This window comes from Chiloscyllium plagiosum, unplaced genomic scaffold (genome assembly GCF_037043375.1).
Source record: "Chiloscyllium plagiosum isolate Xiang-an unplaced genomic scaffold, Cpla_swu_hap1 HiC_scaffold_5, whole genome shotgun sequence".
NCBI classification, from domain to species: domain Eukaryota; kingdom Metazoa; phylum Chordata; class Chondrichthyes; order Orectolobiformes; family Hemiscylliidae; genus Chiloscyllium; species Chiloscyllium plagiosum.
The window spans coordinates 133,135,407-133,161,221 of NW_028270143.1; the positions used below are offsets into that span (position 1 = coordinate 133,135,407).

The window sequence follows — 25,815 nt, forward strand, 5'->3', positions numbered from 1 at the left end:
AGGGTAAATAGACAAAGTCTTTTCCCTGGGATCGGGGAGTCCAGAACTAGAGGGCATAGGTTTAGGATGAGAGGGGAAAGATATAAAAGAGACCTAAGGGACAACTTTTTCCACACAGAGGGTGGTACGTGTATGGAATGAGCTGCCAGAAGCAGTGGTGGTGGCTGGTACAATTGCAACATTTAAGAGGCATTTGGATGGGTATATGAATAGGAAGGGTTTGGAGGGATATGGGCCAGGTGCTGGCAGGTGGGACTAGATAGTGTTGGGATATCTGGTCGGCATGGACGGGTTGGACTGAAGGGTCTGTTTCCGTGCTGTACATCTCTATGACTCTATCACCTTTCAACCAGTCACTATTCCCCAGAGTGGTGTCTCTCTCTCTCTCTCTCTCTCTCTGGGAGTGAGGGTGTTGGGGGATGTGGGGGTGGGGGTGGCGATAGGTTGAGGCTCCTGACACAGTGAGTGTGGGGAAGGTTGTGGCTGTTTGAGGGAACACAAGTCGACAGGCTGAGGGTACAGGGGGAGGAGTGTGGGGGATCAGAGAGCAATCCAGGCTCCCACCTCCTTTCCCCGTTCCCAGTGACGTGACCTTCTGTTTTCCAGGGGGATGAGCAGCCAGAGGGAATGAATCCGACTGGGAACCCAGGTAAGAATGGTAGCACATGGGAACACAGACAAAACTAAACACAACTCCACAAACAGGCCATTCGGCCCCAACACTCTACTGCCTCTTTCCAGCATCTGTCCCAAACTCATCCCTTCCATGTGGAAACAGGCCACTCAGCCCATCCATTGCACACCAACCCCACAAAGGGCAACCCCCCCCAGGCACCCCCTACCCTATACCTGCATTTCCCATGGCTAACCCATCCTAACCTGCATATCTTTGGAAACTGGAGCACCCGGAGGAAACCCATGCAGTCACTGGAGAATGTGCAAACTCCACACAGTCGCTCGAGGCTGGAATCGAAACTGGGTCCCTAGTGCTGTGAGGCAGCAGTGCTAACCACTGAGCCACCTTGCTTTCTCCCATTGCCCTTTATCAATTCCAAAACTAAACCAACCCGGCCAATTCCTGCCCCATCAGTCTCCTCTCGATCCTCAGTAAAGTGATGGACGGTGTCAGTAACAGAGCTACCAAGCAGCACCTGCTCAGCAATAACCTGCTCAGTGACGCCCAGTTTGGGTTCCCCCAGGGCCATTCAGCTCCTGACCTCATTCCAGCCTTGGGTCAAACATGGACAAAAGAGCTGGATTCCAGAGGGAGGGGAGAGGGACAGAACCTGACATCAGGGCTGGATTCGACCAAGTGTGGCATCAAGGAGCCTGAGCAAAACTGGAATCAATGGGTATCGGGGGGCAAGCACTTCTCTGGTTAGAGTCAGGCCTGACACATAGGAAGATGGTTGTGGTTGTGGAAGGTCAGTCATAGAATGTAGAATGTTACAGCGCAGTACAGGCCCTTCAGCCCTCGATGTTGTACCGACCTATGGAGTTAATCCGATGCCCATCTAACCTACACCGTTCCATTATTATCCATATGTATTTCCAATGCCCATTTAAATGCCCAAAACATCAGTGAGTCTACTACTGTTGCAGGCAGTGTGTTCCATGCCCCTACTACTCTCTGAGTAAAGAAACCACCTCTGACATCTGTCCTATATCTATCACCCCTCAATTTAAAGCTATATCCCCTCAGATTGGCATTCACCATCTGAGGAAAAAGGCTCACTGTCCACCCTAGATAACCCTCTGATTATCTTGTATGTCTCTGTTAAGTCTCCTCTCAACCTTATCCTCTCCAACGAAAACAGCCTCAAGTCCCTCAGCCTTTCCTCGTAAGACCTTCCCTCCATACCAGGAAACATCCTAGTAAATCTCCTCTGAACCCTTTCCAAAGCTTTCACATCCTTCCTATAATGCGGTGATGAGAACTATATGCAGTACTCCAGGTGCGGCCTTACCAATGTCTTGTACAGCTGAAGCATGACTTTGTGGCTCCAAAACTATATGCCCCACCAATAAACGTCAACACACTACATGCCTTCTTAACAACCCTATCAACCTGAGTGACAACTTTCAGGGATTTATGCGCCTGGACACCGAGATCTCTCTGTTCATCTACACTGCCAAGAATTTTACCATTAGCCCAGTACTCTGCGTTCCTGTTACTTCTTCCGAAGTGAATCACCTCACACTTTTCCTCATTCAACTCCATTTGCCAGTTCTCAGCCCAGCTCTGCATCTTATCTATGTCCCTCTGTAACCTACAACATCCTTTAGGACAATCCACAACTCTGCCTACCTGAGTGTCATCCGCAAATTTACTAACCCATCCTTCTATGCCCACATCCAGATCATTTATAAAAATGACAAACAGCAGTGGCCCCAAAACAGATCCTTGCAGAACACCACTGGTAACTGAGCTCCAGGATGAACATTTCCCATCAACCACCACCCTCTGTCTTCTTTCAGCTAACCAATTTCTGATCCAAACCGCTAAATAACCTTCAATCCCATGCCTCCATATTTTGTTCAGTAGCCTACCGTGGGGAACCTTATCAAACGCCTTACTGAAATCCATATACACCACATCAACAGCTTTACCCTCATCCACCTGTTTGGTCACGATCTCAAAGAGACATGACCTACTCTTCACAAAACCGTGCTGACTATCCCTAATCAAATTATTCCTTTCCAGATGATTATAAATCCTATTTCTTATAATCTTTTCCAACATCTTACCCACAACTGCAGTAAGGCTCACTGGTCTTTAACTACCCGGGGTTGGCCCGACTCCCCGTCTTGAACATGGGAACATTTCCCGTGGGCGGCACGGTGGCACAGTGGTTAGCACTGCTGCCTCACAGCGCCAGAGACCCGGGTTCAATTCCCGCCTCAGGCGACTGACTGTGTGGAGTTTGCACGTTCTCCCCGTGTCTGCGTGGGATTCCTCCGGGTGCTCCGGTTTCCTCCCACAGTCCAAAGATGTGCAGGTCAGGTGAATTGGCCATGCTAAATTGCCCGTAGTGTTAGGTTAGGGGTAAATGTAGGGGTATGGGTGGGTTGCGCTTCGGCGGGTCGGTGTGGACTTGTTGGGCTGAAGGGCCTGTTTCCACACTGTAATGTAATGTAATCTAATCTAATTTGCTATCCTCCCGTCTTCTGGCACTACTCCTGTCAACAATGACAACATAAAGATTGAAGCCAAAGGCCCTGCAATCTCCTCCCTGGCTTCCCAGAGAATCCGAGGATAAATCCCATCCGACCTCAGGGTCTTATCTATTTTCAGATCTTCCAAAATTGCTAAAACCTCCTCTTTGTCATCCTCAATCCCATCTAATCTAGTAGCCTGTATCTCCGTATTCTCACTAACATTGCCCCTTTCCAATGTGAATACTGACAAAAGTATTCGTTAAGCCCTTCCCCTATGTCCTCAGATTCCACACACAACTTCCCACTACTGCCTTTGATTGGCCCTAATCTTACTCTGGGTAAAAACAATGCCTGCAGATGCTGGAAACCAGATTCTGGATCAGTGGTGCTGTAAGAGCACAGCAGTTCAGGCAGCATCCGAGGACAGGCAAAATCGACGTTTCGGGCAAAAGCCCTTCATCAGGAATAAAGGCAGAGAGCCTGAAGCGTGGAGAGATAAGCTAGAGGAGGGTGGGGGTGGGGAGAGAGTAGCATAGAGTACAATAGGTCAGTGGGGAAGGAGATGAAGGTGATAGGTCAGGGAGGAGAGGGCAGAGTGGATAGGTGGAAAAGGAGATAGGCAGGTCGGACAAGTCCGGACAAGTCAAGGGGATCGTGTTGCTGGAGGTTAGAAACCAGGGTGAGGTGGGGGAAGGGGAAATGAGGAAGCTGTTGAAGTCCACATTGATGCCCTGGGGTTGAAGTGTTCCGAGGTGGAAGATGAGGCGTTCTTCCTCCAGGTGTCTGGTGGTGAGGGAGCGGCGGTGAAGGAGGCCCAGGACCTCCATGTCCTCGGCAGAGTGGGAGGGGGGAGTTGAAATGTTGGGCCACGGGGCGGTGTGGTTGATTGGTGCGGGTGTCTCGGAGATGTTCCCTAAAGCGCTCTGCTAGGAGGTGCCCAGTCTCCCCAATGTAGAGGAGACCGCATCGGGAGCAACGGATACAATAAATGATATTAGTGGATGTGCAAGTAAAACTTTGATGGATGTGGAAGGCTCCTTTAGGGCCTTGGATGGAGGTGAGGGAGGAAGTGTGGGCGCAGGTTTTACAGTTCCTGAGGTGGCAGGGGAAAGTGCCAGGATGGGAGGGTGGGTTGTAGGGGGGCGTGGACCTGACCAGGTAGTCACGGAGGGAACGGTCTTTGTGGAAGGCGGAAAGGGGTGAGGAGGGAAATATATCCCTGGTGGTGGGGTCTTTTTGGAGGTGGCGGAAATGTCGGCGGATGATTTGGTTTATGCGAAGGTTGGTAGGGTGGAAGGTGAGCACCAGGGGCGTTCTGTCCTTGTTACGGTTGGAGGGGTGGGGTCTGAGGGTGGAGGTGCGGGATGTGGATGAGATGCGTTGGAGGGCATCTTTAACCACGTGGGAAGGGAAATTGCGGTCTCTAAAGAAGGAGGCCATCTGGTGTGTTCTGTGGTGGAACTGGTCCTCCTGGGAGCAGATACGGCGGAGGCGGAGGAATTGGGAATACGGGATGGCATTTTTGCAAGAGGTAGGGTGGGAAGAGGTGTAATCCAGGTAGCTGTGGGAGTCGGTGGGTTTGTAGAAAATGTTAGCGTTAAGTCGGTCGTCATTAATGGAGATGGAGAGGTCCAGGAAGGGGAGGGAGGTGTCAGAGATGGTCCAGGTAAATTTAAGGTCAGGGTGGAATGTGTTGGTGAAGTTGATGAATTGCTCAACCTCCTCACGGGAGCACGAGGTGGTGCCAATGCAGTCATCAATGTAGCGGAGGGAGAGGTGGGGAGTGGTGCCGGTGTAATTACGGAAGATCAACTGCTCTACGTAGCCAACAAAGAGACAGGCAAAGCTGGGGCCCATAGGTGTGCCCATGGCTACCCCTTTGGTCTGGAGGAAGTGGGAGGATTCAAAGGAGAAATTGTTAAGGGTGAGGACCAGTTCGGCCAAACGAATGAGAGTGTCGGTGGAAGGGTACTGTTGGGGACGTCTGGAGAGGAAAAAATGGAGGGCTTGGAGGCCCTGGTCATGGCGGATGGAGGTGTAGAGGGATTGGATATCCATGGTGAAGATGAGGCATTGGGGACCGGGGAAACGGAAGTCTTGGAGGAGGTGGAGGGTGTGGGTGGTGTCTCGAATGTATGTGGGGAGTTTCTGGACTAGGGGGGATAGGACAGTGTCGAGGTAGGTAGAGATAAGTTCAGTGGGGCAGGAGCATGCTGAGACAACGGGTCGGCCAGGGTGGTCAGGCTTGTGAATCTTGGGAAGGAGGTAGAACCGGGCAGTGCGGGGTTCCCGGACTATGAGGTCCCCATGACTTGTCCGGACTTGTCCTACCTGCCTATCTCCTTTTCCACCTATCCACTCCACCCTCTCCTCCCTGACCTATCACCTTCATCCCCTCCCCCACTCACCCATTGTACTCTATGCTACTTTCTCCCCACCCCCACCCTCCTCTAGCTTATCTCTCCACGCTCCAGTCTCACTGCCTTTATTCCTGATGAAGGGCTTTTGCCCGAAATGTCAATTTCGAAGCTCCTCAGATGCTGCCTGAATTGCTGTGCTCTTCCAGCACCACTAATCCAGAACCTAATTTTACTCTAGTCATTCTTTTATTCCTGATATTCCTATAGAAGGCCTGAGGGTTTGCCTTGATCCTAACCGTCAACAACTTCTCATGTCCCCTCCTGGCTCTTCTTAGCCCTCTCTTTAGATCTTTTCTGGCTAACTTATAACTCTCAAGCCCCCTAACTGAACCTTCACGCCTCATCCTCACATAAGCCTTATTCTTCTCCTTGACAAGAGCTTCAACTTCTTTAGTAAACCATGGCTCCCTCTCTCAACAACTACCTTCCTGCCCGATAGGTATATACTTATCAAGGACCCACAGTAGCTGTTCCTTGAATGAGCTCCACATTTCTAATGTGCCCATCCCCTGCAGTTTCCTTCCCCACCCTATGCATCCTAAATCTTGCCTAACTGCATTGTAATTGCTTTTCCCCCAGCTATACCTCTTTCCCTGCAATATATGGCTATCCCTGTCCATTGCTATTGTAAACATAACCGAATTGTGGTCACTATCACCAAAGTGCTCACATACCTCCAAATCTAACACCTGGCCGAGTTCATTCCCCAGTACCAAATCCAATATGGCATCACCCCTTGTTGGCCTGTCTCCATACTGAGTCAGAAAAGCCTCCTGTACACATTGAACAAAAGTTAACCCATCTAAACTACTTGTACTAACATAGAACATTACAGCGCAGTACAGGCCCTTCGGCCCTCGATGTTGCACCGACCTGTCATACCAATCTGAAGCCCATCCCACCTACACAATTCCATGTACGTCCATATGTTTGTCCAATGACGACTTAAATGTACTTAAAGTTGGCGAATCTACTACCGTTGCAGGCAAAGCATTCCATACCCTTGCTACTCTCTGAGTAAAGAAACTACCTCTGACATCTGTCCTATATCTGTCACCCCTCAATTTAAAGCTCTGCCCCCTCATGCTCACTGTCACCATTCTTGGAAAAAGCCTCTCCCTGTCCTCCCTAGATAACCCTCTGATTATCTTATATGTCTCTATTAAGTCACCTCTCAACCTTCTTCTCTCTAACGAGAACAGCCTCAAGTCCCTCAGCCTTTCCTCATAAGACCTTCCCTCCATACCAGGCAACATCCTAGTAAATCTCCTCTGTACCCTTTCCAAAGTTACCACATCCTTCTTATAATGCGGTGACCAGAACTGTACACAATACTCCAAGTGCGGCCACACCAGAGTTTTGTACAGCTGTAGCATAACCTCATGGTTCTGGAACTCGATCCCTCTATTAATAAAAGCTAACACACTGTATGCCTTCTTAACAACCCTGTCAACCTGGGTGGCAACTTTCAGGGATCTGTGTACCTGGACACCGAGATCTCTCTGCTCATCTACACTATCAAGAATCTTGCCATTAGCCCAGTACTTTGCATTTCTGTTACTCCGACCAAAGTGAATCACCTCACACTTGTCCGCATTAAACTCCATTTGCCACCTCCCAGCCCAACTCTGCAGCTTATCTATGTCTCTCTGTAACCTACATCATCCTTAATCACTATCCACAACTCCACCGACCTTAGCGTCGTCCGCACTATACTTGTACTATAGTATTCCCAGTCAATATTGGACAAGCTAGAGTCCCCAATAATAACTACCTTGTTACTCTCACTCCTATTGAGAATCATCTTTACTATCCTTTATATCCTTTCCTCTACATCCCTGGAACTATTTGGAGGCCGATAGAAAACTCCCAACAGGGTGACCTCTCCTTTTCTGTCTCTAACCTCAGCCCATACTACCTCAGTGGATGAGTCCCCAAACGTTACCTCAGCTGCTCCCATACTGTCCTTGACCAACAATGCCACACCTCCCCCTCTTTTACCATCTTCTCTGTTCTTACTGAAACATCGAAATCCCGGAACCTGCAACAACCATTCCTGTCCCTGCTCTATCCATGTCTCCGAAATGGCCACAAAATCGAAGTCCCAGGTACCAACCCATGCTGCAAGGTCACCCACCTTATTCCGGATGCTCCTGGCGTTGAAATAGACACATACTTCAAACCAACATCCTGCTTGCCGGTGCCCTCTTGCGACCTTGTAAACCTATCCCTAACCTCCCTACCCTCAACCTCCTGTAATTTGAAATTACAATTTTGGTTCCCATCCCCCTGCTGGATTAGTTTAAACCCACCCCAATAGCCTTAGTGACTCCCCCCCCCCCCCCCCCCCCAGGATATTGGTACCCCTCTGGTTCAGATGAAGACCATCCTGCTTGTATAGGTCCCACCTACCCCAGAAAGAGCCCCAATTATCCAAGAATCCAAAGTCCTCCCTCCTGCACCATCCCTATAGCCACGTGTTCAACTCCTCTCTCTCCCTATTCTTCGCCTCACTAGCATGTGGCACGGGCAACAAACCAGAGACAACAACTCTGTTCATCCTAGCTCTAAGCTTCAATCCTAACTCCCTGAATTTCTGCCTTAAATCCCCATCTCTCTTCCTGCCTATGTCGTTGGTACCTATGTGGACCATGACTTGGGGCTGCACCCCTCCCCCTCAAGGATCCCAAAAACACGATCAGAAACATCACGAACTCTGGCACCTGGGAGACAACACACCAACCATGAGTCTCTCTCGTCCCCACAGAACCTCCTATCTGTCCCCCTAACTATGGAGTCCTCAATGACTACTGCTCTGCTCCTCTTCCCCCTTCCCTGCTGAGCAGCAGGGACAGACTCTGTGCCAGAGCCCTGTGCCCCACTGCTTTCCCCTGGTAAGTCCCCCCACCCCCCTAACAGTATCCAAAATGATATACAGTCACCTCAGCCCCAGGACATCTCTGCAGGAGTCCCTCAGGGTAGTGTCCTCGGCCCAACCATCTGCAGCTGTTTCATCAATGACCTTCCCTCTGCCATAAGGTCAGAAGTGGGGATGTTCGCTGATGATTGCACAGTGCTCAGCACCATTCGCGACTCCACAGGTACTGAAGCAGTCCGTGCTCCAATGTAGTGACAGTATGGGCTGACAAGTGGCAAGTAACATTAGGCACCACACAAATGCCAGGCTATGACCAAGACCAATAAATGCCAATCTACCCACTGCCCCTTGAGATTGATCCAGCCCCTCGGAAACCAGGAACTGAGAGGGAATCCGAGATACTGCAGCCCCAGCCTGATCACACAGGGACAGGGAGAGCTGTTTGGGTCAAACTGGGGCTCTCCTGAGGGAACAGGACTCCCAGCCCCTCACTCCCTCGGTATTCCCAGCTCAGTCCCTCTCCCCCTCGGTATTCCCAGCTCAGTCCCTCTCTCCCTTGGTATTCCCACTCAGTCCCTCTCCCCCTCGGTATTCCCAGCTCAGTCCCTCTCTCCCTCGGTATTCCCACTCAGTCCCTCTCCCCCTCGGTATTCCCAGCTCAGTCCCTCTCTCCCTTGGTATTCCCACTCAGTCTCTCTCTCCCTCGGTATTCCCACTCAGTCCCTCTCCCCCTCGGTATTCCCAGCTCAGTCCCTCTCCCCCTCGGTATTCCCAGTTCAGTCCCTCTCTCCCTCGGTATTCCCGCTCAGTCTCTCTCTCCCTCGGTATTCCCATTCAGTCCCTCTCCCCCTCGGTATTCCCGCTCAGTCTCTCTCTCCCTTGGTATTCCCACTCAGTCACTCTCCCCCTCGGTATTCCCAGCTCAGTCCCTCTCTCCCTCGGTATTCCCACTCAGTCCCTCTCTCCCTTGGTATTCCCAGCTCAGTCCCTCTCCCCCTCGGTATTCCCAGTTCAGTCCCTCTCTCCCTCGGTATTCCCAGTTCAGTCCCTCTCTCCCTCGGTATTTCCATCTCAGTCCCTCTCCCCCTCGGTATTCCCACTCAGTCCCTCTCTCCCTTGGTATTCCCAGCTCAGTCTCTCTCTTCCTCGGTATTCCCACTCAGTCCCTCTCCCCCTCGGTATTCCCAGCTCAGTCCCTCTCTCCCTCGGTATTCCCACTCAGTCCCTCTCCCCCTCAGTATTCCCAGCTCAGTCCCTCTCTCCCTCGGTATTCCCAGTTCAGTCCCTCTCTCCCTCGGTATTTCCATCTCAGTCCCTCTCTCCCTCGGTATTCCCAGCTCAGTCCCTCTCTCCCTCGGTATTCCCGGCTGCGATCCCAGGCGGATTGCGCTTTGCCTCCTGTGCCCCTGTGCGGGTGTGTTTGTGGATGGCCTGGGGTGGGAGTGCTGCAGTGGCTCCCCCTGTGGGTGCGCTGGGGGTGGTCTCAGTTATTCCTGACGAGGTTGTGCTGTTCGAGAGAGTTTACAGAGTGAGCTGGGGTAGGGAGGAGATGGGCCAAAAGGTCTGTGTCCGTGACGTACTCTGTAACTACCATCACAGTCATTTAAGGAACAGCCCATACACAAGGCTGCACCTCTGGGTGCTTCCAGACCACTGATTGGGAGGGTGGGCATGGACTCTCAGTGGGCACGGGAGTCAGGGCCAACTGGCTGGGTCACGGTGGGTCAGTCCGCGTTCCGAAGACAGGATAGGGCACAGGAAGATCCCACGTCCAGAGCACAGCCTTGTCCCGCTGGTAGGCTACACCCTTCCCCTCTCCATCCGCGGGACGTGTGTGTGTTCCCTCCATCCGCGGGACGTGTGTGTGTTCCCCCTCTCCATCCGCGGGACGTGTGTGTGTTCCCTCTCTCCATCCGCGGGACGTGTGTGTGTTCCCTCTCTCCATCCGCGGGACGTGTGTGTGTTCCCCCTCTCCATCCGCGGGACGTGTGTGTGTTCCCCCTCTCCATCCGCGGGACGTGTGTGTGTTCCCTCTCTCCATCCGCGGGATGTGTGTGTGTTCCCTCTCTCCATCCGCGGGACGTGTGTGTGTTCCCTCCATCCGCGGGACGTGTGTGTGTTCCCCCCCTCCATCCGCGGGATGTGTGTGTGTTCCCTCTCTCCATCCGCGGGACGTGTGTGTGTTCCCTCCATCCGAGGGACGTGTGTGTGTTCCCTCTCTCCATCCGCGGGACGTGTGTGTGTTCCCTCTCTCCATCCGCGGGACGTGTGTGTGTTCCCCCCCTCCATCCGCGGGACGTGTGTGTGTTCCCTCCATCCGCGGGACGTGTGTGTGTTCCCTCTCTCTCCATCCGCGGGACGTGTGTGTGTTCCCTCTCTCCATCCGCGGGACGTGTGTGTGTTCCCTCTCTCCATCCGCGGGACGTGTGTGTGTTCCCTCTCTCCATCCGCGGGACGTGTGTGTGTTCCCTCTCTCCATCCGCGGGACGTGTGTGTGTTCCCTCTCTCCATCCGCGGGACGTGTGTGTGTTCCCTCTCTCCTCCAGGTGACTCCAGGCTGGCGTTTATTGCTCGGAACAGTCGGCGGGATTGTCAGCGGCTCCTCACCCTGCTGGGGGTGCCCTACATCGAGGTGTGTGCCTGTGGGGGGGTGGGGGGAGTGGGGCAGGGCACACTGCACTGGGACAGTCCTGCCCCCCCACTCCCACCCCGTCAGCCTGTGCTCCCTCACCCTCCCTCTTCTGGAGGTGGGGTATCCCCACAACCGGCCCTCTGCTGGGACAGGGAGGAGCCTGGGGGTTGAGAGGTCACCCCCTCATTCAGTCTCCCCGGATCCTGGCTCTCCCCGAATCCATATCCCTGTGTGATCCCACTCTCGCTCTCTCTCTCTCTCTCCCCCCCTCTCCCCCCACTCTCTCCCCTCCTCCTTTCTCTCCCCCCACTCTCTCTTCCCCCTCTCCCCGCGCTCTCTCCCCCTGCCCCTATCTCTCTCTCTCCCCCCTCTCCCCACGCTCTCTTCCCCTGCCCCCTTCTCTCTCACCCCCCACTCTCTCTCCCCCCTCTCCCCGCGCTCTCCCCCTGCCCCCTTCTCTCTCTCCCCCTTCTCCCCGTGCTCTCTCCCCTGCCCCATTCTCTCTCACCCCCCACTCTCTCTCCCTCCACTCTCTCTCCCCCCTCTTCCTGCGCTCTCTCCCCCTGCCCCCATCTCTCTCTCCCCTTTCTCTCTCTCCTCTCTCCCCCTCTCCCCGCGCTCTCTCCCCCTGCCCCCTTCTCTCTCCCCCCTCTCCCTGCTTTCTCTCCCACTGACCCTTCTCTCTCCCCTCCCCACTCTCTCCCTGCCTCCTCTCTCTCCACCACTCTCTCTTCCCCCTCTCCCCGCGCTCTCTCCCTCTGCCCCATTCTGTCTCTCCCCCCACCTCTCTCTCCTCCCACTCTCTCCCCCCACCTCTCTCCGCACTCTCTCCCCCTGCCCCTTTCTCTCTCTCTTCCCCCTCTCCCCACTCCAAGCCAGCCCAAGGGTTTGAGGGTGGAGCTGGGTTGTATCAATGGGATTGAACAGGCTGGGTAATGGGGGAAGAGAGGAGTTGCTGGATGGTTCAGGCCAAACTCAAGGGGCTGAATGGCCTCCTGCTGTTCACCTGGGAAGAGGAACAAGACACCAATGTCCGGAACCATCCTGGTTAGAAATTCATTCATTGGGCGACCTGGCCCGTCCCTCATTATCCCTCGAAGTGGGCGATAGGTGGGGTGGGGGGGCTGCTGCTGCATTTCATGGGGCATGTTGGGGGTGAGAGGTCAGAGGTGATGGACGAGGAGTCAGTGTGAAGGGATGGGTCAAGGGTCAGGGTTCAGGGTGATGGGTGGTGTGGTACACAGTGGTGACCCACACGGCTCTCTCTCCCCCCCTCCCTCTCCCTCCCTCTTGCCTGCTCCCCTTCCCCCACCCCCTCTCCCCCTCCCTCTCCCCCCTCCCCCTCCCCCCACTCCCCCTTCCACTCTCCTCCCCTCCCCCTCCCTCCTCCCCTCTCCCCCTCCCCCTCTCCCCCTCCCTCTCCCCCTCCCCCCTCTCCCCCTTCCCCTCTCCCCCCTCCCCCTCCCTCCTCCCATCACCCCCTCCCTCTCCTCCTCCCTTCCCCCTCCCTCTCCCCTTCCTCCTCCCTCTCCCTCTCCCCTTCCCCTCTCCCCCACCCACTCCCCCTTACCCCCCTCCCACTCCCTCTCCACTCCCCTCCCCAAACCCCTCCCTCTCCCCTTCCCCTCTCCTCTCCCCCTTCCCCTCTCCCCCTCCTCATCACCTCCCTCTCCCTCTCGCTCTCCTTCTCCCCCTCTCCACTCCCCCTTCTCCCCCTTCCCCCCCTCCCTCTCCCTCCCTCCCACTCCCCCTCCCCTCCCCATCCCCTTCCCTCTCCCCTCCCTCTCCCTCTCCCCCTCCCTCTCACTCTCCCTCTCCCTCTCCCTCTCCCTCCCCTCCCTCTCCCCCTCCCTCTCCCCTCCCTCTCCCCCTCCCTCTCCCCCTCCCTCTCCCCCTCCCCCTCCCTTTCCCTCTCCCCCTCCCTCTCCCCTCCCTCTCCCTCTCCCCCTCCCTCTCCCCCTCCCTCTCCCCCTCCCTCTCCCTCTCCCCCTCCCTTTCCCTCTCCCCTTCCCTCTCCCCCTCCCCCTCCCCCTCTCCCCCTCCCCCCCTCCCCCTCCCCCTCTCTCCCTCACCCTCCTCTCCCCCTCCCCCCTCCCCCTCACTCTCCCCCCCCCCCCCCCCCCCCCGCTCCAGGCCCCCAGTGAGGCGGAGGCGACCTGTGCGGTGTTGGTGAAGTCGGGGAAGGTGCACTGTACAGCCACCGAGGATATGGACGCTCTGCCCTTCGGCTGTACCCGCCTCGTCCGCAACGTCAGCGCCAGGAGGGACGCGTGAGTGTACCCCTCGCCCTCACCCTCACGCCCAACCCTGCACCGCCCTCAACATCGCCCCCCCCCCCAACACTCTCGCCCCCGCTCTCAAGCCTGGGAGTGTTTGATTGGGGACAGTGTAGAGAGAGCTTTCCTCTGTATCTAACCCCGTGCTGTCCCTGTCCTGGGAGTGTTTGATTGGGGGACAGTGTAGAGAGAGCTTTCCTCTGTATCTAACCCCGTGCTGTCCCTGTCCTGGGAGTGTTTGATGGGGGACAGTGTAGAGGGAGCTTTACTCTGTATCTAACCCCGTGCTGTCCCTGTCCTGGGAGTGTTTGATGGGGGACAGTGTAGAGGGAGCTTTACTCTGTGTCTAACCCTGTGCTGTCCCTGTCCTGGGAGTGTTTGATGGGGGGACAGTGTAGAGAGAGCTTTCCTCTGTATCTAACCCTGTGCTGTCCCTGTCCTGGGAGTGTTTGATGGGGGGACAGTGTAGAGGGAGCTTTACTCTGTGTCTAACCCTGTGCTGTCCCTGTCCTGGGAGTGTTTGATGGGGGACAGTGTAGAGGGAGCTTTACTCTGTGTCTAACCCTGTGCTGTCCCTGTCCTGGGAGTGTTTGATGGGGGGACAGTGTAGAGGGAGCTTTACTCTGTATCTAACCCCGTGCTGTCCCTGTCCTGGGAGTGTTTGATGGGGGACAGTGTAGAGGGAGCTTTACTCTGTATCTAACCCCGTACTGTCCCTGTCCTGGGAGTGTTTGATGGGGGACAGTGTAGAGGGAGCTTTACTCTGTGTCTAACCCTGTGCTGTCCCTGTCCTGGGAGTGTTTGATGGGGACAGTGTAGAGGGAGCTTTACTCTGTATCTAACCCCGTGCTGTCCCTGTCCTGGGAGTGTTTGATGGGGGGACAGTGTAGAGGGAGCTTTACTCTGTGTCTAACCCTGTGCTGTCCCTGTCCTGGGAGTGTTTGATGGGACAGTGTAGAGGGAGCTTTACTCTGTATCTAACCCCGTGCTGTCCCTGTCCTGGGAGTGTTTGATGGGGGACAGTGTAGAGGGAGCTTTACTCTGTATCTAACCCCGTGCTGTCCCTGTCCTGGGAGTGTTTGATGGGGGGGACAGTGTAGAGGGAGCTTTACTCTGTATCTAACCCCATACTGTCCCTGTCCTGGGAGTGTTTGATGGGGGACAGTGTAGAGGGACCTTTACTCTGTGTCTAACCCTGTGCTGTCCCTGTCCTGGGAGTGTTTGATGGGGACAGTGTAGAGGGAGCTTTCCTCTGTATCTAACCCCGTGCTGTCCCTGTCCTGGGAGTGTTTGATGGGGGGACAGTGTAGAGGGAGCTTTACTCTGTATCTAACCCGTGCTGTCCCTGTCCTGGGAGTGTTTGATGGGGACAGTGTAGAGGGAGCTTTACTCTGTATCTAACCCCGTGCTGTCCCTGTCCCTGGGAGTGTTTGATGGGACAGTGTAGAGGGAGCTTTACTCTGTATCTAACCCCGTGCTGTCCTGTCCTGGGAGTGTTTGATGGGGGGACAGTGTAGAGGGAGTTTTACTCTGTATCTAACCCCGTGCTGTCCCTGTCCTGGAGTGTTTGATGGAGGACAGTGTAGAGGGAGCTTTACTCTGTTTCTAACCCCGTGTCCCTGTCCTAGGGGTGTTTGATGGAGGACAGTGTAGAGGGAGCTTTACTCTGTATCTAACCCCGTGCAACCCCGTGCTGTCCCTGTCCTGGGAGTGTTTGATGGGGGACAGTGTAGAGGGAGCTTTACTCTGTATCTAACCCTATGCTGTCCCTGTCCTGGGAGTGTTTGATGGGGGGAACAGTGTAGAGGGAGCTTTACTCTGTATCTAACCCTGTGATGTAGAGGGAGCTGTATGAGTTGATGTGATGACTCTCGGTCTCTGTTTCCCAGGCGAGTTGAGGAGATCTCTCTCCCGGAAATCTTGAAAGCTCTCCATCTGACTCAGGAGCAGGTTTGTAAACTGTGAGGTGGGGTGTGGGGGTGGGGAGGGGGATAGAGTTGACCAGGGAGTCTGATCGACCTGCCTGCTCAGGCTGACCCCTGACTGTCTGTGTCTGTGTCTGGGTGTGTGTGGCCTGTCTCCCCTCGCTCTCCCCTCACTCTCACCCCTTCAGTCTCTCACTTGTGTTCAACCTCCTGCGGTTCACCTCTCACTGAGCCCCATCTCTTCTCACTCCCTCATTCCTTGGACCCTCTCCCACCACCATCCCCCCTCTCAGTGACCCCAACACCAGCTCCTTCCTGGGTCATTCTCACACCAGGGTCCCGGTCTCACTGGCCCTCAACACTGGCTCCTTACGCTTCCTGCATGGACACACGGCATTGGCTGGTCAATCACTGGTCAATCCCAGCTCATTCCCAGTGTATCCGGGGGATTATCCAATCACCCACAATCTCATTGAATGGTGGAGTAGTCTCGATGGGCTGAATGGCCTCATAGAATCTGCGAGTTGTACAGTACAGAAGGAGGCTATTCAGCCCGTTGTGTCTGTACTAGCCCCTGGTAGAGCGATCGAGCGAGTCCAGCCCTATCCCCATAGCCCTCGAACTTCGCCACTTTCCAATATATATCCAGCTCTCCTCTGAACCCTCTAATGGGATCCCCCTCCCCCACTCTCCCAGGCAGCACATTCCAAATCCGAGCCACTCTCTGAGGAAAGAACTTTCTCCGAGTCTCTCTCCGAGCTCTCTTGCTGGCAATCGTGAGACTGTGACCCCGGTTACTGACGTACCAACGAGTGGAAACAGAATATCCTTCCTGATTCTATCAAAAGCTGATCATCATTTTGAGTACCTCAGTAGGGTCACATCGAAATCTTCTCCACTCCAAGAAGAATAAAGCCAGTCTCTCTAACTGTGTGTCTAAAATCCCTCATTCCTGGTACCAGTGTAGTAAATCTCCTTCACACTCTCTCCAGGGCTTTAACATCCATCTGCTCCCCACGTTATTCCCAGCCACTCCCAGGGAATTTCCAGGATTTTCCATAAAGGCGCTGACCCAAGGTTAAAGCAGGGAAGGCTAATGCCTCACGATCCTGATTATCAGGAACAGGAGGAGGCCATTCAGCCCCTCAAGCCTGTTTGACCACTCACTACGATCATGTCTGATCTGTGGCCCAACCCCTTCCACTGCCCTTTCACCCACATCCCTTTGTTTCACAAAAAAGATGTCTCTCAGAGTGAAAATGAACTGATGCTGTACTCACTGCCCTGTGTGGGAGAGAGTTCCAAACCTCTGCCAGCCTGAGTGTGTAGAGATGTTTCCTAACCTCTCCCCTGAATGCTCTGACTCTGTCCCTGGGTTGTAGAATCCCCAGGCCGTGGAAATACTTCCTCTTAATGCCAAGGTTAGAGTGGTGCTGGAAAAGCACAGCAGGTCAGGCAGCATCATCAGGAAATTCAGATGAAGGGCTCCTGCCCGAAACATCGATTTTCCTGCTCCTCGGATGCTGCCTGACCTGCTGTGCCTTACCAGCACCGCTCTGACCTTGATTCTAATTTCCAGCGTCTGCAGTCCTCAGCTCGTTCCTCTTCATGTTCCTGTGAATGTAATTGCTCTCTTGCTTTCCAGTTTGTTGATCTGTGTATTCTGATGGGCTGTGACTACTGCGATAAGATCAAGGGGATTGGGGTGAAGAGGGCGTTACCACTAATTCAAAACCACAAGAGCATCGAGGAGATTATCCACAACATTGACAGTTTGGTAAGACAGGACTCAGTCCGCGTTTGATCGTCTTGGGGGGTGTGTCACTCATCTCCATTCCCCAGCCCCTGTGGTACTGACCACAGCTCAGAGGCAGGAGCTCTGACTTCACCTCTCTTTGGGAGCTGACATAGTGAACTGGGTAGTGCCCCTGCCTCTGAGCTGGGATCTCCAGCTTTGAGAGATAGACGTTGGCATGATGACTGAGAAAGTTCAGAGAAAACCTGGGGCGGTGTTTTGTAGAGGAATAAGACGGTGCTATTTTCTGGGCCTGTAGATTGTGAAGAAGCAAAAATGGCCTTTAATAGAGTGATATGTACTTCTTGTCAGATGTGGGAGTTTAAGGGTTACTGCGGATTATATCTGCCATAAATGCTGTTGGCTGCGAATCTTATCAGATTGAATGGATCAGTTGGAGAGACAGATAGAAGCGATGAGGAATTTGCAACAGCAACAGTATGTGATGGATGGCAGGTATAGGAAGGGGGTAAGGTCTCAGATACAGTCATATAGATGGGTTAACCCCATAAAGGGTGAGAGAGGTAGGCAGCTAGTGCAGGAGTCTTCTGTGGATATACCCATTTCAAACAGGTATGCTGTTTGGAAAATGTAGGGGGTGATGGGTTCTCAAGGGAACGTTGCACGAACAGAGAAGTTTCTGGTATTGAGACTGGCTCTAATGCAATGAGGGGTACGTCGGCTTCCAAGAGATCAATTGTGTTAGGGGATTCTGTAGTCCGAGGTACAGACAGACGTTTCTGTGGCCAGCAGAGAAAAAGCAGAATGGTGTGTTGTTTCCCTGGTGCCAGGATCAAGGATGTCTCAGAGAGGGTACAGAATGTTCTCACGGGGGAGAGGTGCCAGCAGGAGGTCATTGTCCACATTGGAACCAATGACATTGGAAGGGAAAAGGTTGTGACTCAGAAGGGAGATTACAGAGAGTTAGGCAGGAATTTAAAAAGGAGGTCCTCAAGGGTAGTAATATCTGGATTACTCCCAGTGCTACGAGCTAGTGAGGGCAGGAATAGGAGGATAGAACAGATGAATGCAGGGCTGAGGAGCTGGTGTATGGGAGAAGGATGCACATTTTTGGATCATTGGAATCTCTTCTGGGGTAGAAGTGGCCTGTACAAGGGAGACGGATTGCACCTAAATTGGAAGGGGACGAATATACTGGCAGGGAAATTTGCTAGAGCTGGTTGGGAGGATTTAAACTAGTAAGGTGGGGGGGTGGACCCAGGGAGATAGTGAGGAAAGAGATTGATCTGAGACGGGTACAGCTGAGAACAGAAGTGAGTCAAACAGTCAGGGCAGACAGGGACAAGGTAGGACTAATAAATTAAACTGCATTTTTTTCAATGCAAGGGCCTAACAGGGAAGGCAGATGAACTTAGGGCATGGTTAGGAACATGGGACTGGGATATCATAGCAATTACAGAAACATAGCTCAGGGATGGGCAGGACTGACAGCTTAATGTTCCAGGATACAAATGCTACAGGAAGGACAGAAAGGGAGGCAAGAGAGAAGAGGGGGAGCATTTTTGATAAGGGATAGCATTACAGCTGTACTGAGGGAGGATATTCCCAGAAATACATCCAGGGAAGTTATTTGGGTGGAACTGAGAAGTAAGAAAGGGATGATCATCTTTTGGGATTGTATTATAGACCCCCCCAATAGTCAGAGGGAAATTGAGAAACAAACTTGTAAGGAGATCTCAACTATCTGTAAGAATAATAGGGTAGTTATGGTAGGGGATTTTAACTTTCCAAACATAGAGTGGGACTGCCGTAGTGTTAAGGGTTTAGATGGAGAGGAATTTGTTAAGTGTGTACAAGACAATTTTCTGATTCAGTATGTGGATGTACCTATGAGAGAAGGTGCAAAACTTGACCTACTCTTGGGAAATAAGGCAGGGCAGGTGACTGAGGTGTCAGTGGGGGAGCACTTTGGGGTCAGCGACCATAATTCTATTAGATTTATAGGGATATGGGCTGGATGCTGGCAGGTGGGACTAGATTAGGTTGGGATATCTGGTCGGCATGGACAGGTTGGACGGAAGGGTCTGTTTCCGTGCTGTACATCTGTATGACTCTAAGTCAGACGATCACAGAGAGAGGGCAGATGTTGAGTGGGATTGGGAGGATTGGAAAATCATTGGAAGTGCCACTAGCCCACAGTGACCCTGGGGCTGGGAGAGCTGGAGAAACTCAGCAGAGACTGTGGCGGGGAAAGAGAGACAGATAGCCGAGTTAAGGTTTCGAGTGCGGTGACCCTTCCTCAGGACGGTGCTGAGTTTGTCTTTCCTGTTTGAACAGAAATACCGCCTCCCTGAGGGCTGGCCTTACCAACAGGCCCGGCAGCTGTTCCTGCAGCCCAAAGTCATCGACCCCGAGGAGGTCACACTCGAGTGGGCCAACCTGGACGAAGAAGGCCTGGTCCAGTTACTGGTGCACGAGAAACATGCCAAGTAGGTCATCAACGCCCAGACCCCCACACTGACCCCCACACTGACCAACACCCAGACCCCCACACTGACCCCCACACTGACCCCCACACTGACCAACACTCAGATCCTCACACTGACCCCCACACTGACCAACACCCAGACCCCCACACTGACCCCCACACTGACCAACGCCCAGACGCCCACACTGACCAACGCCCAGACACCCACACTGACCCCCACACTGACCCCCACACTGACCAACGCCCAGACTCCCACACTGACCAACACCCAGACCCCCACACTGACCCCCACACTGACCCCCACACTGACCAACACCCAGACCCCCACACTGACACCCACACTGACCAACGCCCAGACCCCCACACTGACCAACACCCAGACCCCCACACTGACCCCCACACTGACCCCCACACTGACCAACACCCAGACCCCCACACTGACCCCCACACTGACACCCACACTGACCAACGCCCAGACCTCCACACTGACCAACACCCAGACTCCCACACTGACCAACGCCCAGATCCCCACACTGACCCCCACACTGACCCCCACACTGACCAACGCCCAGACCCCCACACTGACCAATGCCCAGACACCAACACTGACCCCCACACTGACCAACGCCCAGACCCCCACACTGACCAACACCCAGACCCCCACACTGACCCCCACACTGACCCCCACACTGACCAACACCCAGAACCCCACACTGACCCCCACACTGACCCCCACACAGACCAACGCCCAGACCCCCACACTGACCAACACCCAGACCCCCACACTGACCCCCACACTGACCCCCACACTGACCAACACCCAGACACCCACACTGACCCCCACACTGACCAACACCCAGACCCCCACACTGACCCCCACACTGACCCCCACACTGACCAACACCCAGACCCCCACACTGACCAACACCTAGACCCCCACACTGACCCCCATACTGACCAACGCCCAGACCCCCACCTGACCCCCACACTGACCCCCACACTGACCCTCACACTGACCCCCACACTGACCAACACCCAGACTCCCACACTGACCAACACCCAGACCCCCACACTGAACAACACCTAGACACCCACACTGACCCCCACACTGACCAACGCCCAGACCCCCACACTGACCAACACCCAGACCCCCACACTGACCCCCACACTGACCAACACCCAGACCCCCACACTGACCCCCACACTGACCCCCACACTGACCAACACCCAGACCCCCACACTGACCCCCACACTGATCCCCACACTGACCAACACCCAGATCCCCACACTGACCCCCACACTGGCCAACGCCCAGACCTCCACACTGACCCCCACACTGACCAACGCCCAGACCCCCACACTGACCAACACCCAGACCCCCACACTGACCCCCACACTGACCCCCACACTGACCAACACCCAGACTCCCACACTGACCAATGCCCAGATCCCCACACTGACCCCCACACTGACCAACGCCCAGACCTCCACACTGACCCCCACACTGACCAACACCCAGAACCCCACACTGACCCCCACACTGACCCCCACACAGACCAACGCCCAGACCCCCACACTGACCAACACCCAGACCCCCACACTGACCCCCACACTGACCCCCAAACTGACCAACACCCAGACACCCACACTGACCCCCACACTGACCAACACCCAGACCCCCACACTGACCCCCACACTGACCCCCACACTGACCAACACCCAGACCCCCACACTGACCAACACCCAGACCCCCACACTGACCCCCACACTGACCAACGCCCAGACCCCCACCTGACCCCCACACTGACCCCCACACTGACCCTCAAACTGACCCCCACACTGACCAACACCCAGACTCCCACACTGACCAACACCCAGACCCCCACACTGAACAACACCTAGACACCCACACTGACCCCCACACTGACCAACGCCCAGACCCCCACACTGACCAACACCCAGACCCCCACACTGACCCCCACACTGACCCCCACACTGACCAACACCCAGACCCCCACACTGACCCCCACACTGATCCCCACACTGACCAACGCCCAGATCCCCACACTGACCCCCACACTGGCCAACGCCCAGACCTCCACACTGACCCCCACACTGACCAACGCCCAGACCTCCACACTGACCCCCACACTGACCAACACCCAGACCCCCACACTGACCAACACCCAGACCCCCACACTGACCCCCACACTGACCAACGCCCAGACCCCCACACTGACCAACACCCAGACCCCCACACTGACCCCCACACTGACCCCACACTGACCCCCACACTGACCCTCACACTGACCCCCACACTGACCAACACCAAGACCCCCACACTGTCCCCCACACTGACCAACGCCCAGACCCCCACACTGACCAACACACAGACCCCCACACTGACCCCCACACTGACCCCCACACTGACCAACACCCAGACCCCCACACTGACCCCCACACTGACCAACACCCAGAACCCCACACTGACCCCCACACTGACCCCCACACTGACCAACACCCAGACCCCCACACTGACCAACACCCAGACCCCCACACTGACCCCCACACTGACCAACGCCCAGACCCCCACACTGACCCCCACACTGACCCCACACTGACCCCCACACTGACCCTCACACTTACCCCCACACTGACCAACACCCAGACTCCCACACTGACCAACACCCAGACCCCCACACTGACCAACTCCCAGACCCCCACACTGACCAACGCCCAGACACCCACACTGACCCCCACACTGACCAACGCCCAGACACCCACACTGACCAACACCCAGACCCCCACACTGACCCCCACACTGACCAACGCCCAGATCCCCACACTGACCCCCACACTGACCAACGCCCAGATCCCCACACTGACCCCCACACTGACCAACGCCCAGATCCCCACACTGACCCCCACACTGACCAACGCCCAGACCTCCACACTGACCCCCACACTGACCAACGCCCAGACCTCGACACTGACCCCCACACTGACCAACACACAGACCCCCACACTGACCCCCACACTGACCCCCACACTGACCAACACCCAGACCCCCACACTGACCCCCACACTGACCAACACCCAGAACCCCACACTGACCCCCACACTGACCAACACCCAGACCCCCACACTGACCAACACCCAGACCCCCACACTGACCCCCACACTAACCAACGCCCAGACCCCCACACTGACCCCCACACTGACCCCACACTGACCCCCACACTGACCCTCACACTGACCCCCACACTGACCAACACCCAGACTCCCACACTGACCAACACCCAGACCCCCTCACTGACCAACGCCCAGACCCCCACACTGACCAACGCCCAGACACCCACACTGACCCCCACACTGACCAACGCCCAGACACCCACACTGACCAACACCCAGACCCCCACGCTGACCCCCACACTGACCAACGCCCAGATCCCCACACTGACCCCCACACTGACCAACGCCCAGATCCCCACACTGACCCCCACACTGACCAACGCCCAGATCCCCACACTGACCCCCACACTGACCAACGCCCAGACCTCCACACTGACCCCCACACTGACCAACGCCCAGACCTCGACACTGACCCCCACACTGACCAACACCCAGACCCCCACACTGACCAACACCCAGACCCCCACACTGACCCCCACACTGACCAACGCCCAGACCTCCACACTGACCAACACCCAGACCCCCACACTGACCCCCACACTGACCCCACACTGACCCCCACACTGACCCTCACACTGACCCCCACACTGACCAACACCCAGACTCCCACACTGACCAACACCCAGACCCCCACACTGACCAACGCCCAGACCCCCACACTGACCAACGCCCAGACACCCACACTGACCCCCACACTGACCAACGCCCAGACCCCCACACTGACCAACACCCAGACCCCCACACTGACCCCCACACTGACCAACACCCAGACCCCCACACTGACCCCCACACTGACCAACACCCAGACCCCCACACTGACCCCCACACTGACCAACGCCCAGATCCCCACACTGACCCCCACACTGACCAACGCCCAGACCTCCACACTGACCCCCACACTGACCAATGCCCAGACCTCCACACTGACCCTCACACTGACCAACACCCAGACCCCCACACTGACCCCCACACTGACCCCCACACTGACCAACGCCCAGACCCCCACACTGACCAACACCCAGACCCCCACACTGACCCCCACACTGACCAACGCCCAGACCCCCACACTGACCCTCACACTGACCCCCACACTGACCAACGCCCAGACCCCCACACTGACCCCATACGGACCCCCACACTGACCCCCACACTGACCAACACCCAGACTCCCACACTGACCAACGCCCAGACCCCCACACTGACCCCCATACTGACCCCCACACTGACCCTCACACTGACCCCCACACTGACCAATGCCCAGACCCCCACACTGACCAACGCACAGACCCCCACACTGACCCCCATACTGACCCCCACACTGACCCTCACACTGTCCCCCACACTGACCAACGCCCAGACCCCCACACTGACCAACACCCAGACCCCCACACTGACCAATGCCCAGACCCCACACTGACCCCCACACTGACCCCCACACTGACCCTCACACTGACCCCCACACTGACCAACGCCCAGACCTCCACACTGACCAACACCCAGACCCCCACACTGACCCCCACACTGACCCCCACACTGACCAACACTCAGATCCTCACACTGACCCCCACACTGACCACACCCAGACCCCCACACTGAACCCCACACTGACCAACACTCAGATCCCCACACTGACCCCCACACTGACCCCACACTGACCCCCACACTGACCCTCACACTGACCCCCACACTGACCAACACCAAGACCCCCACACTGTCCCCCACACTGACCAACGCCCAGACCCCCACACTGACCAACACACAGACCCCCACACTGACCCCCACACTGACCCCCACACTGACCAACACCCAGACCCCCACACTGACCCCCACACTGACCAACACCCAGAACCCCACACTGACCCCCACACTGACCCCCACACTGACCAACACCCAGACCCCCACACTGACCAACACCCAGACCCCCACACTGACCCCCACACTGACCAACGCCCAGACCCCCACACTGACCCCCACACTGACCCCACACTGACCCCCACACTGACCCTCACACTGACCCCCACACTGACCAACACCCAGACTCCCACACTGACCAACACCCAGACCCCCACACTGACCAACTCCCAGACCCCCACACTGACCAACGCCCAGACACCCACACTGACCCCCACACTGACCAACGCCCAGACACCCACACTGACCAACACCCAGACCCCCACACTGACCCCCACACTGACCAACGCCCAGATCCCCACACTGACCCCCACACTGACCAACGCCCAGATCCCCACACTGACCCCCACACTGACCAACGCCCAGATCCCCACACTGACCCCCACACTGACCAACGCCCAGACCTCCACACTGACCCCCACACTGACCAACGCCCAGACCTCGACACTGACCCCCACACTGACCAACACACAGACCCCCACACTGACCCCCACACTGACCCCCACACTGACCAACACCCAGACCCCCACACTGACCCCCACACTGACCAACACCCAGAACCCCACACTGACCCCCACACTGACCAACACCCAGACCACCACACTGACCAACACCCAGACCCCCACACTGACCCCCACACTAACCAACGCCCAGACCCCCACACTGACCCCCACACTGACCCCACACTGACCCCCACACTGACCCTCACACTGACCCCCACACTGACCAACACCCAGACTCCCACACTGACCAACACCCAGACCCCCTCACTGACCAACGCCCAGACCCCCACACTGACCAACGCCCAGACACCCACACTGACCCCCACACTGACCAACGCCCAGACACCCACACTGACCAACACCCAGACCCCCACGCTGACCCCCACACTGACCAACGCCCAGATCCCCACACTGACCCCCACACTGACCAACGCCCAGATCCCCACACTGACCCCCACACTGACCAACGCCCAGATCCCCACACTGACCCCCACACTGACCAACGCCCAGACCTCCACACTGACCCCCACACTGACCAACGCCCAGACCTCGACACTGACCCCCACACTGACCAACACCCAGACCCCCACACTGACCAACACCCAGACCCCCACACTGACCCCCACACTGACCAACGCCCAGACCTCCACACTGACCAACACCCAGACCCCCACA

The 25,815-nt window shown here is 56.0% G+C and overlaps 1 protein-coding gene across 1 annotated transcript in view; it reads left to right on the forward strand.

Annotated features, from left to right (window-relative positions):
• LOC148150034 (uncharacterized) overlaps positions 1–25,815 on the forward strand; it is a 63,407-nt gene that overhangs the window by 17,738 nt on the left and 19,854 nt on the right. The window contains exons 5-10 of the mRNA XM_087987695.1: positions 607–649; positions 11,004–11,089; positions 13,223–13,359; positions 15,255–15,315; positions 16,936–17,067; positions 19,384–19,535. Coding sequence (XP_087843821.1) covers positions 607–649; positions 11,004–11,089; positions 13,223–13,359; positions 15,255–15,315; positions 16,936–17,067; positions 19,384–19,535 — 611 coding nt within the window. The remainder of the gene's footprint in view (positions 1–606; positions 650–11,003; positions 11,090–13,222; positions 13,360–15,254; positions 15,316–16,935; positions 17,068–19,383; positions 19,536–25,815) is intronic.